General features: G+C 38.5%; 1 protein-coding gene across 6 annotated transcripts; it reads right to left on the bottom strand.

The window, feature by feature from the left end:
- Positions 1-25: 25 nt before the first annotated feature.
- pigr (polymeric immunoglobulin receptor) lies at positions 26-11,222 on the bottom strand. Of its 6 annotated transcripts, none has more exons than XR_005708785.1 (8): positions 11,099-11,222; positions 10,100-10,444; positions 9,893-9,974; positions 9,519-9,745; positions 8,317-8,413; positions 7,892-7,980; positions 686-811; positions 30-394 (listed from the first exon to the last, which is right to left on the bottom strand). XR_005708785.1 is itself a non-coding variant. In XM_040144053.1 (8 exons), exons 1-7 carry the CDS (start codon positions 11,145-11,147, stop codon positions 756-758), a joined length of 945 nt encoding a protein of 314 aa, XP_039999987.1. In that variant the 5' UTR covers positions 11,148-11,222; the 3' UTR covers positions 30-394; positions 727-755. The 6 variants fall into 6 exon arrangements, 4 of the variants coding, with proteins under 4 accessions (XP_039999986.1, XP_039999987.1, XP_039999988.1 ...); XR_005708786.1 differs by having other exon boundaries at positions 681-811; XM_040144053.1 differs by having other exon boundaries at positions 727-811.
- Positions 11,223-14,420: the final 3,198 nt, after the last annotated feature.

The following is a 14,420-nucleotide window of genomic DNA, read 5'->3' on the forward strand; positions in this document are numbered from 1 at the left end:
AATTGGATATTACACTTTTTTTACAGTAAGAAAATCTGTACATCAGGTCCTTTTTGAAGTTAGAACAAATCAAGTATAGAAAACTGTAATACATGTTTGTCCTCACTGGGAGCTTTAATATAAACACATGGTTGAAACAGAAATGTTCAGACACATCCATTAATTTTGTTACTTTCCAATCTTATGATTAATGTGCTCCTGATCATAGAAGTGAAAATGAAATAACTGTTTCGGAGTACAGTAAGTATTCCTGCAGTAGATGATGAGTTTGTGTGAAGTCCGGTCTCCGGCTGCACCTTTTACAGTGCAGGGGAGTTCAGATGTGCAGTGCCGAAGTTACTGTAGAAACACTGAGGGAAATGATGCCTCTTTCTTCATGCAGTTTATGGTGGACCTGTGAAGTGAGTAACTGAAGTAAGACACAGTATAAAATGATATATATATTTATAATATGCTAAAAATTAATGCATTTCGTCCCTTTAAACATTTTAGTGGGGTAAATAGAACAGCTGTAAAGGCTTTCATTAATTTATGGAGAGTCTTCACCGTTCAAAGAATAGCAGCATATCTCAGCATTTCATGTTCCTTATACTCAGTAATATTGTTAGGTTTATCCCGATTAAGCAGCATCCTAATGCTCGAGTCCACTTGGGTCTGGGTGAACAAGAATAGTGCAGTACTTAACGGGGTCCAGTTGTACGCTTGTGTAACGCTTGGCCTTCATACCCGTGTGTCACAGAGCACGGCGGAGTTGCTTATCCTTCGGCCTGGCCCTCCATGTTTCCAAATGATGCTTTATTATCTGCAACAGCTGTGCACAAGATGAGTACAAATGCATGGATTGTCAGTGCCCTCAAACGGCACGGGTCAGGGGGATGTATGCATGTAGAAGCAAGAATTAGAATGTTTTCATATTGAATGAAAACACAGACAAAAGTACAAAAATACATGAATGTGGAGATGTTTAAATAATGCATTTTTTCTCTATAGAGCCTTGTGGTGACTAGCAACAGCCTTCTTCTTTTCTTCACTATTTTAACAGAATGTCCATGGTGTCTGATCAGGAAAGAAGGAACAATTTTTGTGCATGAATGGACACACGAACCCGAGCGCAAACACACCGGCAATGCATAATGGAGGGAACATATTTCATACAGCATTGACCTCCATCTAGTGGCTGGACCGATTCCGCTTGAAACGCATTAAGATTAATGGCTGAGCCCCTGTAACACTGAGACTAGACAGTAGTGGAACTGAACTCGAGCAGAGCAAGCTACATAGAATAAAACGGAATAGAATTCATAAAATATTGCAAAAAATGTTTTTTAAAAAATCAAAAACCTTGGTGATACTGCAGTTATACAGTAGCACCACCAAATCATGGTACTCTCTAACCCAAGTATCTGGTCATTTACAGAGGCTAATTTAATAATCGTTTTTTATTTCACCTTTATTTAGCATTCTCCATAATTATTACCACAGACTCTCATGTATTAATGCAAATATTTAATTTCATTTAAAATGACAAATCCCTCTATAAATGACCAAGTATTTGATTATTCATCGGGATCCAAATGTGAAACATCACATTTCGAATGAAATTACCTCCAAGAGCACAATGTCAACAGTAATTACGGTCATAAAAGCTATTCCACACAAAGGAAAGTATCATCACAATGGAGTAAAATTAAAGAAAAAATCCTATTCATGTACTGTAGAATGGCCAGTGATGTAGTGTTGCTCTAATTCAACCTCTAATTTCACAATGATTTAGCCTCTTTTGCAAGGGAGATCTATCGAAGACGGCAGCTTAAAAAGTTGCAGACAAAATCAGGTCATGGCGTAAACAATTCCAAAAAAAGGATAACCCTACTAAAATTATGATAAAGTAAGCTAAGAACAGAGACAATTGACAAAGAAGTCATTTCCCATGGCATTTAAAATAATCTTGAATTATGTCAGAGATATCAGATTGCTCAACTTAAATTTCTTTTTCAGACTATTTAATGTGGCTGCATAGAGCAGAAAACATGAAGCCTTCTGTTAGGGTAGAAAGGCCTTTAGGTGAGGAACAAAGAACAACAATAAGTCTATGAAGATTCAAATGATGTATTACAGAATATCCAGTCGAATTAAAGAGAACAACCATCAGTATTCAGCAATGATCATCAGACAGAGACAAGAGTCTATCTATTCGGCCGAATAGGGTGCAGCACTCTTTCCACCACTGAGGTTTCAGAGTTTGCACACATGCCAACTATAAGACAAATCCTTATATACAGTGATGGTCACGTAGCCGTTGTCGTCAGCACGAATAAACAGGTTAAATTCCACACTCTGTCCTCGAATCTGCACAAATGTACAGCCGGTTCAGACCAGCATTTATTTGTCACAATCAGTACTTACGGTTCATTCAAACAATCCTAAGTTCAGAGAACATAGCATCCCTTTACATTACAAGAACATAGTTCAACAGGTTTAATCAGTGATAAGTAGCAATGAATAAAAAAAGAAATAAAACATTTCCCATTACACCTTCCTTTCCCATGTCTGTCCATACTTAAGGAACACACAGCAGATATATGTCTTACAATCTGGGATATTGATTTCAAGATGAATCTATGAAATACGTAGAGAAACGATGGCTGATCGCCCAGAATGGAGTCATAAATACATTAATGCAGCTGACTCAGTGGACTTTTGACAGTAAGGAACTGAATGCAGAATAGTAATTCAGTGTGGTTACATTGGAGGTTCTGGTGATCCAAACCGAACATCACATAAAAAGTGGTGAACTCTGCATTTCCTAAATAGCCTCAGCCAGTAGCAGCAGCACTGACCATGAGTGGTAGAAGGTCTTGAAAATCGAGAACCTTTATTCCGTCACCTTTGTCACTCAGAACAAAGTCTGCATTGCTTACAGAATTGCAGTTACGCGTTGTTGTTGGCTCTTGCTTTAACCTCTGTGGTGATATTAGCCTACTGTCCAGTAACGTAATATTTTTTTTTCTTACATGGCATGTAAATCAGCTACTATAGAGAGGAATATTGCAATAAAAAGCTTTAAATATCAGTAATATGCAAACCCAAGACCAGAATTCACCGCCACAAGAAGAGCATTACAGCAGCGTAGTCCAAGAAGTGAACATGGGTGCAAGCATTCTAAGCCTACATGACACCACAAACACTGAGGGCTGAATCTTTGAGATATTATTTTTCCAAATTTTGTTTTTCTGCATCCCAAATTTAACAAAAACATGGCCCTTCCTCATATGAAGGTGAGAGACAGTTGTCACTAAGAGTTCCAAGCTCTAGTTGGTTACACAATTGCTTTGGTCGTCCCATTTGCAATTCTAACACATTGTTTGAGGGTTAGTATGAGAACAGACAGTTCAAGCATGAAATGTAGAGCTGTTTCTTTCAGAGTTCATTTGTGAAATCCCTCTAATATATTCTGTTGTCAGTTGCTTACTTCTGTCTTAAATTATAATCTCATAAAATCTCACAAGATCTCGTAACTATGTTCATATCATCAACATTTGCATTTGCAAGTTTTCTGTCAAACAGTCTGTATCCATGCATAAATGTTAATTAGCCATTTCATTGTTTTGTTATGGAATAAACTCTCAAAAAGTGAAAATGTTCTTGTCTCAGTTGCCTGGGTTTACTATTTACTGTCTTGGAGGTATTATTCATTACACTGAATTTATTTCTTTGCAACAGTTAGAGGCAACAAACAGCCATTTGGAGCTGACAACAATTCCCACCATCTTGCTTAAGTCCATCTTTAATAGAGCACAATAAAACAGGGATAGTCAGAGTGTGTGGCTACTGTAGTCAAAAATACTATTAATTATATACTGTAGATATGTGGACTTCTGAACAGGGCTGTAGCTGAGATTTTAGCCAGAATGAGTCAACACCCCAAAGAGACCAAAAAGAAACTCTTTAAAATGTTTTAATGCTGTCTATTTTTCAAATTTCTTATATTGGGTTAGCTGTTTAATTATGTTTTCAGCAAATGTTATCATAAAGGAGCAATTGTTCCAAGGAAGTTCCTCTGGAAAACAATTACTTATCAGACTCTACTTTTGCATGATTAGAGTCAATTGGCTTCACTCAGAGTGTAAATAAACACACTCACTATTTTAAACACACCCTCGACCTTGTCATGGCATATGATAATGAAACTGAACATTTTATAGTCTTTCCACACAATCCTCTTTTACCAGACCACTATTTAATAACTTTCTGAATTCCTGTTACTGGACTACGCACCATTAAGCAAAAATGTCTTCACTAGATGTCTGTCTGATAGCGCTGTAGCTAAATTTAAGGAAGTGATTCCGTCAGCACTTAATTCGCTGCCATCTTTCAATATAACAGAGGACTTCTATGCTAACTTTAGTCCCTCCCAAATCGACCATCTTGTTGATAGTGCTGCAGGCCAAACGCAAATGACACTTGACTCTATTGCCCCCTTAAAGAAGAAGATAATAAAACAAAAGAGGATGGCTCCATGGTGTCAGTCCCAAACCTGAAAATTAAAGCAAACATCGACACCATATGGCGTTCCACCAAACTAGAAGAATCCCGCTTAGCCTGGGAAGACAGTCTTAAAACATATAGGAAGGCCCTCGGTTATGTCAGAGCAGCCTATTACTCATCATGCATCAGGTTTCTTTTCAGCACTGTAGCCAGGCTGACAGAGCGTTATAACTTCATTGATCCATGTATTCCTATAGCTCTCACTAGTGATGACTCCATTCTTAAATGATAAAATTCTAACTATTAGAGACAAAATCCCCCAACTCCTGCTCTAAACCGGCAAGGATTTATCTTTAAACCCAGTAACCTTAGAAACAGCAGTAAAACCTCATATATACTTAGGCAGGTTTTCTCCCATCGACCTTTGCCAACTAACCTCAGCAATGTCTTCATCTAAACCATCACCCTGTGTCTTAGACCCCATCCTAACTAGGCTCCTTAAGAAAGTTTTAACCTAGGTAAACCTTAGATATAATCAATCTTTCTTTATTAACAGGCTATGTACAACAGACCTTTAAAATATCTGTAATTAAACCTCTTCTTAAAAAGCCTACTCTTGATCCATATGTTTTAGCCAACTATAGACCCACATCTAACCTTCCCTTTCTCTCTAAGATCCTTAGAGAGATCGGTCGTTAACCGCTTGTGTGACTTTTTACATAATAATAGTTTATTTGAGGATTTTCAGTTAGGATTTAGAGCATCATAGCACAGAGACAACACTGGTGAAAGTTACAAATGACCTTCTAACTGCATCGCACAAAGGACTCGTCTCTGTATTTATCTTGTTTGATCTTAGTGCTGCATTTGATAGCACTGACCATCACATCCTATTAGAGAGACTGAAACATTTAATTGGCATTAAAGGAACAGCACTAAGCTGGTTCAGATTCAGCTAATTTCAATGCAGATTAATTTCAGTTTGTACACGTTAACAATATCTCCTCCATGTACACAAAGTTCCACAAGGTTCTGTGCTTGGACCAGTTCTATTCACCTTATATATGGTTCCTTTAGGCAATATTATTCCGTTGTTATGCAAATTATATTATACTTATCAACAGAGCCATATGAAACCAATCAGTTAGCTAAACTTCAAGCATGCCTTAAGGACATAAAAACCTGGATGACCAGGTACTTTCTGGCATTAAACTCTCCAAACTGAAGTTACTGTACCTGGCCACAAACACCTCAGAAACACATTATCTAATGATATACTTACTCTAAATGGCATTGCCCTTGCCTCCAGTACCACCCTCAGATTCATCTGTGATCCAACGTAACATTGTAAAAATCATGAACATGCTGTCTCAAAAAGATGCAGAAAAACCAGTCCATGCATTTGTTACTTCTAGGCTGGATTATTGTAATTCATTATTATCAGGATGTCCCAGGATGCAGCACGAGCACATTGACAGGAACTAGAAAATGAGATCACATTTCTCCTGTGTTAGATTCTCTGCATCGGCTCCCTGTAAAATCCAGAATAGAATTTAAAATCCTCCTCCTCAGCTACAAAGCCCTTAATGGTCAGGCACCATCATTTCTTAAAGATCTCATGGTACCCTATTACTCCATTAGAACACTGTGCTCCCAGGCTTACGTGTGGTCGCTAGAGTCTCCAAAAATAGAAAGGGAGCAGAGCCTTCAGTTATCAGGCTCCGCTACTGTGGAACGATCTTCTATTTTGGGTCCAGGAGGCAGACAGCCTCCACACGTCTGAGAGTGGGTTTAAAGCTTGCTTTTCGATAAAGCTTATAGCCAAAGCTGGCTCAGGCTTGCTTTGAACCATCCCCATCGCCCTCTCTCTTTCTCTCTCAACCCAAACAGACGAGGCAGACGGTCGCCCACCATGAGCCAGGTTCTGTACAATATTTCTACCTGTTAAAAAGGAATTTTTCCTTGCCACTGTCATCAATTGCTTGCTCATGGGCGAATGTTGGGTCTCTGTAAATAATATTAAAAGAGTACGGTCTAGACCTGCTTTATATGAAAAGTGCCCTGAGATAACTTCTGCTTTGATCTGGTGCTATGTAAATAAGATTGACTTGACTTTCCCTTAGCTCTTATGTTTCCCCCAGCTCTGAATATTGAACTTACATTCATCAGGGAATCACAAAGACCACTCCTATCGAATGCTAATATTGCTCCGCATCTGCTGGATGTGTGATTAGCTAACAAGATAGTATGTCATCATTGTGTTTGCTTGTTTCTGCTGCTCTCAAGTGACCAAAAAGTCAGGCCAAGGATTATGAACCAAAGGTATTGCAGGTTTAACTTAAATAACAATAACAAGCATTAACAGTATATTTTCCCTTTTAATTAGTACCAAATTACTAAATTGTTTAGATGAAACTTAATAGGAAATTATCGTGAAATTACACACCTGTAATTGTTGCTGTTTCATTTCACCACATAAATAAAAATCTAGTGGAGAAATAATGAATCCTATATGTATTTATTTTGTTGGCCAAAAAGTAATAAATTTTAAATATACAGAATCTAAAAATACTGTCATTAGACTAAACTATAATGTGAACATGTTTATATTTAGAATGTAAACTCCACCCAGGCTGCTAAAATCCACAAATTCAAAAAATAAAATTAAATTAAAAAAAATACTGAAGACATGATATCAGTATCCTTAGTGGTACTTATGGCCCTGCTTTTGACCAAATTAAATAGAAGACCACATGATTATAATATGTAAAATGTGTCTCACAGGAGGAGTATATGCTGGTAAGATCTCCAGACTACACCGTTCACATATGGAAAGTAGCAAGCAGAAAACCTCATAACTGTCTTTAACTGTGGTATGGTATGTTCTATACAGAAGACGCTGGAAAGAGAGCATGTGTTCTCGCAGTGAAATAACAAAAATTACATTCAGTTACAGAGGGGAGTGACCATAAACGCTGCACTGACTACTGACAAGCTCAGTACATATGTATGTCCTGGGAATCCCTGTTAAGGAAAACGACTGCAGCATCTTGCAGGTCATCCCTTGAATGCTCCTGTTGGAGAAAAAAGAAAAATTAGTACTATCATCACTAAACCACATCCTTGATAACGGTGTTTTTAAACAATGTGTAATAGAATAGTGACAGATATTTAAATGAGGCTTACATTGAACCTTGCTTTCATCTCCTTAACTTGTCTTAGCACAGGATCCTGCTCTAGAGATGCATAGTGAGGGTCTTTAAGCCACAAATAACAATTCAAATACCTTACCCAGATGTATTTAATGCATTTACAGTATTTCATAGACCAATTGAGGAGTTTAGTGGCATGATTGTGCCCAGATTTAGTATTAAAAATGCAAACAAATGAGAAGTTGCCTTACTGTGCAGTTTCCACATCTTTCTCGCCAATATGGCCAAACCCACAAGGAGCATCAGAGAAGAGCACACCAGCAAAGACTCCAAAATATGACTAAAACACAAACATGCAGTGGTCTGATCAGATAGTCCAGCAAAAGCATCTCATTCTTACATAGTAACACGACAGCCAAGATGATGACGGATAGATATTCCTCGGCAAGAATGATAATATCAATATCTGTGCTTGGCTGAGCGGAACTTGGTTGAACTCCATTATGATGGTATAAATAAGCATATATAATATGTAATAGTGTGAGGGGCATCACATCAAACATGGAAGGCATGGTTAAGGATTCGCGCTTAGAGATTTTATGTGTAAATTCAGATGAAGAAGATAAATATATACAAAGTGGGAAAGGACAATCATAAAGAAGTGCATCACTCTTACCCGTGACTGGTCCAGGACTCTTTAGTGATATGTTTGGGTGGAGGCAGTTGTGCAAAAGACTCATTTGGTATAGGTGTGGATGTCATAGACACTGCAGCTGTGGATAAAGATATTATACAATGAGCTGGAAAATGATGTTCTATCATAAGCAAAAGACTGTGCCCACAGAGGTCTATCATCAATATTCTTGATAAGTGACTTGTAATAATCAATACCTTTTACAGCTGGAGACCTAAGAGCCGCTGCCATCTGTCACAAACACATATTGATCTTTATAGCTGCGTTTGGCTATTTCTCATTTCAGCAGCCGCAGACTGACATGGGGAAAAGGCCATGCAGTCAGAGAATTGTGGTTCCTTTCATATCTACATTCCCTGGTTTAGTTTTCAGTGACATTTCAGAGTCTCAAAAGATTTTTAATAGATGTTTCCCAGACTAAAATCTCACAGTGAAAGCTGAGCTTGTGAGATATGGGCTGGCTTTTGCGATACTCATGGCTAGGAATGATTTTTTTTTTTTTTTTTTAAAGTATCTTTTAAGCAGCTGTCATCAACAGCTGTTTCAACAGTTTTATGCGTAATGTGAAAGTGGTTGCTCATAGTGACGACCTCACAGAGAATTATCACCCAACTCTGCGGCTCGTACAAACTCTATTGAGCATTTTAGTGTCTTTAAGCTCATTGTTTTGGTTGTCCGGGTTGCAACGTCACCGCTTTGATTCATCCTCACTGGTCTCATGAGCCTTGTTTCCCGCCCCAGCAGTCAGCTTTCTCTGTGAAAAAGCTCTGATAAAACCCACTGTCAGCACCAAACAGCAGATTTATCAGCTAATGAGCTGGATATTTTTCTCAGGAGTTGATAGAAACCAAAACAAAGCTAAAAGGAGAGTGAATATTGATTTACATCCACCAGGAGGCAAGAAACACAATCTCAATGGAATGCAAATGTTGCTCCGTGGATGTGTAGATAGGCATTAACTTTTGGCATTTCAGCTTTATAAGGTGACAGTATGTCAATTTTGTGTTTGCTTGAAAAACTGCCAAAAAAAAAAATCAATAGTGCTTTAGATAAAAAATCTTGCCCAGTGCAGCGTCAACAAAGAATCAAATAGGAACTGCCCAGTAACTTTTCTAGATTCCCATTAAATGCAAGAATTTGATATGAAACCCTTTTTTAATTTTAAGGGCTCTTTGTCAGCCTACTAGTTGAGGGTCGTTGTGTGACCAGCACATGCACGGCTATCTGCTGCTGTCCTGCAGAACACCAGTACCAGCCGGTGTCTCCCATCTGCAGCTTCTTTAAGGTTACAGTGAAAGCCCCAGTTCTGTCATCTTTGATGGCCACCGATGCGCCTTCGTAACTCCCTTCAGAATCTGTCAGCAGACAGGTGCTCCGGTTTCCACTTCGACACCACTTCTTCTCACTCTCTCTGTTGGCAAGCAGTCACAGGGGAGTCAGTAAAGGCTTCAAGCAAATAACCTTGTTTCTCGGGTTTATTTATGCTTTATAAATGTTGTTTTAAAATGGACTAATTGGTAAGAAACCCATAAAACTGGCAAATAGGAAAGTCAAATACCTGTATCTCTCACTGTAGAGGCATTCGACTGCGACACTACTCCCTTCTTCCCCACTCAGTCGGCTGTTCACCACTGACATGCCTGCAGGAACAAAATCAACTTATAAGAGCTTGCATTTGTAATCTAAGCATTTGAAATGCATGAAAATGCTTTTTTCTTCGGGGATAAATAATGTTTTATGAGCTCGAAAGCACTCCATTACTCACCATGAATGACCTTGATGTTAGTGAATGCAACAGCATCAGCGCTCCATACACCACCTATCTCCACACCACACATGTACCAGCCAGAGGCCTCCACCTTCAGGTCATTCATGGTCACTGTGAACAACAGCTGGACCGGGTCGTCAAAAATGCTCACTTTGTCATCAGCCGGATTGGCTGAACGGGGTTCATCTGTTCGGGCTAAGCTGGTGCAGAACTCCCTCGTCCTTCCCTGACACCAGTATTTTACATAGCTGGCATACTGAGGCTCATAGTGACACGGGACTGTGAGAGATCGACCCTCCAGAACTGCAAACTCGTCCACGGTAGTTACCCTGCAGAGGAAGGCTGATGGAAAGTGGAAAAGATTGAATGCTGAACACTAGCTCTAACTTTCAGTCGTGCTGCAGTCAGAACGGAACATTTACTCACAGTGGACATTTCTTATCTGTGATTGAGTAATGGGGGAAACTGGCCGTGAGCAATACTTAGTACCACATTTATGGTTTCGGTTTCCTTTATAACAAAACACTTTTCGAACTTTAAGTTCCCTCTCCATACTTCTCATTCCAAAATTAGATTATCCCTCCATAATACAGATTTGAGGGGACAAATATAACAGCTTTTGAAGACTTGACAAAATAAACATCAAACATACTCTTGCCAAGGGCCAAACAGTATGGAATGCTTGGAAAATTAAAAAAAAAAACACAAAAGCTTTCTCTGGCTCCAAAGGAAAATGGAGACTTGAACTACTCTTCTAGTCTGTGAAAAATACAGAAAACTCATACACTAGTAAAGACAAGTGAAGCATAAGAAGCATCTTACATTATAGCACCATTATTTGCCAAGAGCACCATAATAAAGTAAGGGGGTTGCAGAATAGATATTAATCATCCTAAGAACCCTTTTTTTTCATCAATTAGCTGCAGAAAAAGGAAGCTGCAAAGGCCTATTGCACAACCTCTGTAAGGATATGACCTCAGTAGTCATAGTTATTACCTGGGATCCATGGTATAAGGCTGAGAGTGAGTACGAAGAGTTGTGGCATGTTGCAGTGGCAGTTTGACGTTTACCAAGTGAGTTCTCTCCTTTGTGTAAACACAAATTCCAGGTTCCGCAAGGCCCACTTCCCATTGGTCATGTGACCGTAACTTGGATCCAGATGTTCCAGACGTTAACCATGTAGGCACCAGTTAGATCTTAATAGTGGGGGATACTCCCAGCAAACATCTAACCAGCTGTACTCGCTGTGATACTGATGTAAAATACGATGATTTGTATATAAATTGGACCAGTTCCATTACCGAAACAGTGTATTCTGCTGTTTTAAATGGTTGGGAACACCTCAGTATAGTTACATTTACTTGCTACCCAATGCAAAATGTGTGAAAAGTTCTGAAAAAATTGTGTGAATTTCTGTGAAGTGACCCATTTGGTAACATCTTTTGTATACTCTCCGACATCCCTAGAGGATTTATTTACATGCTCAGATGCTCCGTGTGGAGAGAACCTTTGAAATTCCATGATATTCGAGAAATTAAGACCCATAAGGTCTGGATTTCTTGACTTTCCATCATTTTGGAAATTAGGCATGTTTGCCTTCTTAGCAAGAGTTAGATGAGAAGACTGATGCTACTCTTATCTATAAAGTAAATATGAAGCTACAGCCATCAGCCAGTTAGCTTACGTCAGCATAAAGACTGGCTCTGCCCTAAGGTAACCCACCAGCACCATTAAAGCTCACTGCCTGATACGTTTATGGGGTGCATACCACCCAAAAAACCCCAACCTAATTATTTATGTACAGACCAAACAAACAAGATATAGGGCGCCAGCATGCTATGCTAAGTTAGTTGCCTTCTGGCTGTAACTCCCTACAGATATGAGAGCATTATCAATCTTTTCATCTAACTCTCGGCAAGAAACCAAAAAACTGTATTTCCCAAAAGGGTCAAACTATTACGTTAGGGTAAAACACGTCGTTCTTACTCTTGTTTAGTCGTTTTAGTGGTAGGAATTGTTTCATAGGCTATTCTCCCAAGCAACCAAATCCATGAGTATCGCCCCCCATGGATGCAGATAATTCATTTGGCAGGCTACAATGAAATTATTTGATTTTGATGCATGAACACTTTGGATTTGGTCCAGTCTTCATTTGTTGGATTAAGCTTCTACACACAGCCCCCTCAGCCACTGAATTAACAAACAATTATTCGGAGCCTCTCAATTTGCTCTGTGAAGGGTGTCAGGAATGTTCCAAAAGTCACTTGCTTTTTGCTTTGGCTACAAAGCCTTTTATGTTCATCCATTACCTAGATAAATGTGGGCAGATCTGAGAATTGAAACTGAACTTATTCCTATGATAGTTCAGGCAGATCTCAGAAACGAGGCATAACTTACACAAAACTCATTATTTCCTGCCAGTCAAGTTCCATGACATATCTCAATGTCCAGACATTCCTTTTAGCTTTGTGAAGGACTGGTTTAAATATCTGTTTGTCTCTGCTATAGAAGACTTGAAATAAATTTTATTTCTTGTGAATTGCGGCCTCAAACTAAGCAAGGTTATAACTAGACAGTCAGAACTTGATTAAAACCTGATTAAAGTATCAAGGAAAGAAAGTCCTCTATGAGTTTCTCTGCCATAATTCCCCACACCTTTTCTTCAAAGCTCTGACTCTGAAACCTCTTCATATTTGGAATGGTAAGTAACCTTACATACACACGACTTAAGCAAAATGGTGCCATGATGCCTCTCAATGTTTGATTTTATTATTAGGTTTCTAATATTCATCGCTCAGTGGTTTGACCGTGTTGTGGTAATGAATTATTAATTCATTTTAATTTTATGGCACTCTATATTTCTACTCCACTTCATTTCAGAGGGAAATATTGTACTTTTTACTACACTACATTTATTTGACAGCTTTACTTACTTTGCAGATTCAGTTTTTGAAAAACCTATAATGAGGATGTAAAATATGATACATTGTTATAGTTTAAATTACATCATACACCAGTATATAGAATAGCTTGAATGTGTTGTACCTTGACGAACCACAACATTAAAATGTGGTTTACGTGTAAATGCACCAGTAATAATTAATACAAAATCATTATAGTATGTATAGAGCAGTTTCTTTTTCTTTTAAATTTCAAGTAAATCTTGCTGATAATACTTGCACTTTTACTCGAATATTGTTTTGAATGCAAGAATTTTACTTGTAACAGAGTATTTTTGCAGAGTCTTTCCTCCACTGACAGAAAGTAGCTTCCAGTTACCTTTACCTACCCTACATCCAGGACAAGACATTTAAGAGATGGCCTCTTCACAGAGGGCTCACCCCCACTCCTTGAAAAAGTTGGTATCCACAACTCTTTGTTTAGAGAATCGCCTCTCCTACTACTTTATGCTAACCCCTTTTCAAAATGACTGTTGCTAATGTCATCTGTTTAATATGCAGAGCTGGGCAGATAGGCTACCTCTTTGTCTGCTATTAAATCAACATCGGAACAGATTTAGAACTAAGCTTTACAAGAGAAACCTGGGGTTCAGTCTATTTTTCATCTCTGTATGCAAGGCCGTTTCATTTCCACTTCAAACTGGTCCTTTACCGCCAGGTCTATCAAACGAGCCAAACGAGCTACAGCGTATCCTCAGGTCAGTGCATTCTGTGACAAAAGTAAAATGAGGATTGGTAATGTGCCGATTCAAAGCAGCTGAGCTGGAATGTGTTTGACTCTTTCAGAGAGGCAGACTCTCTCATTGCTCAGTGGAAGGAGTCTGCCCCCCACACTTACTCTCACTGGTTCAAAGAAACACTGGGCTGTAGTCTTCGGCTTAAGAAATGATGCAATCTGTGGGCTCAGAACAAGTTCTATAGAGTATGGACAGTGGTGGAATAAAAAGTCAGATTTAAGTAAACAATACTTTTTTGGAATCAGTATTATCAGAAAAACATACCTAAAGTATCAAAAATAAACATATTCATCCAGAATCAACCCTTTCATTGATACTATTTCATATATACTGGATCATTATTAGCGATACATTGACATGCAAGCAGCACTTTAATATTGCAGCTAGTCAAGGTGGAGCTCGTTTTAATTACTTTATTTTCTGCTGGATAGTTTAATTTATAACAATGCATCATGTTTTATTTCTTGATTATGTATTTTTTATGTAAAATCTTAACCTGTAAAGTAACGAGTAACTCAATGTCAGATAAATATAGTATAGTAACCTGTACTATATTTGCTGTAACGTACTATAAATCATAAATTTCAAACACACTACTTCCGAAAATGTACTCCCACCGCT

The sequence above is a fragment of the Xiphias gladius genome, chromosome 14, assembly GCF_016859285.1.
Source record: "Xiphias gladius isolate SHS-SW01 ecotype Sanya breed wild chromosome 14, ASM1685928v1, whole genome shotgun sequence".
In the NCBI taxonomy this organism is placed as follows: Eukaryota; Metazoa; Chordata; class Actinopteri; order Istiophoriformes; family Xiphiidae; genus Xiphias; species Xiphias gladius.

Excerpts from the sequence above, each read along its gene's own strand:
- pigr (XM_040144051.1), bottom strand. The coding sequence starts at position 11,147 with ATGCCACAACTCTTCGTACTCACTCTCAGCCTTATACCATGGATCCCA. Across the intron at positions 9,746-9,892 it reads CTCTACAGTGAGAGATACAG|AGAGAGTGAGAAGAAGTGGT; the intron begins GTATTTGACTTT and ends GCTTGCCAACAG. Across the intron at positions 7,563-7,674 it reads AGATGAAAGCAAGGTTCAAT|GAGCATTCAAGGGATGACCT; the intron begins GTAAGCCTCATT and ends TTTCTCCAACAG.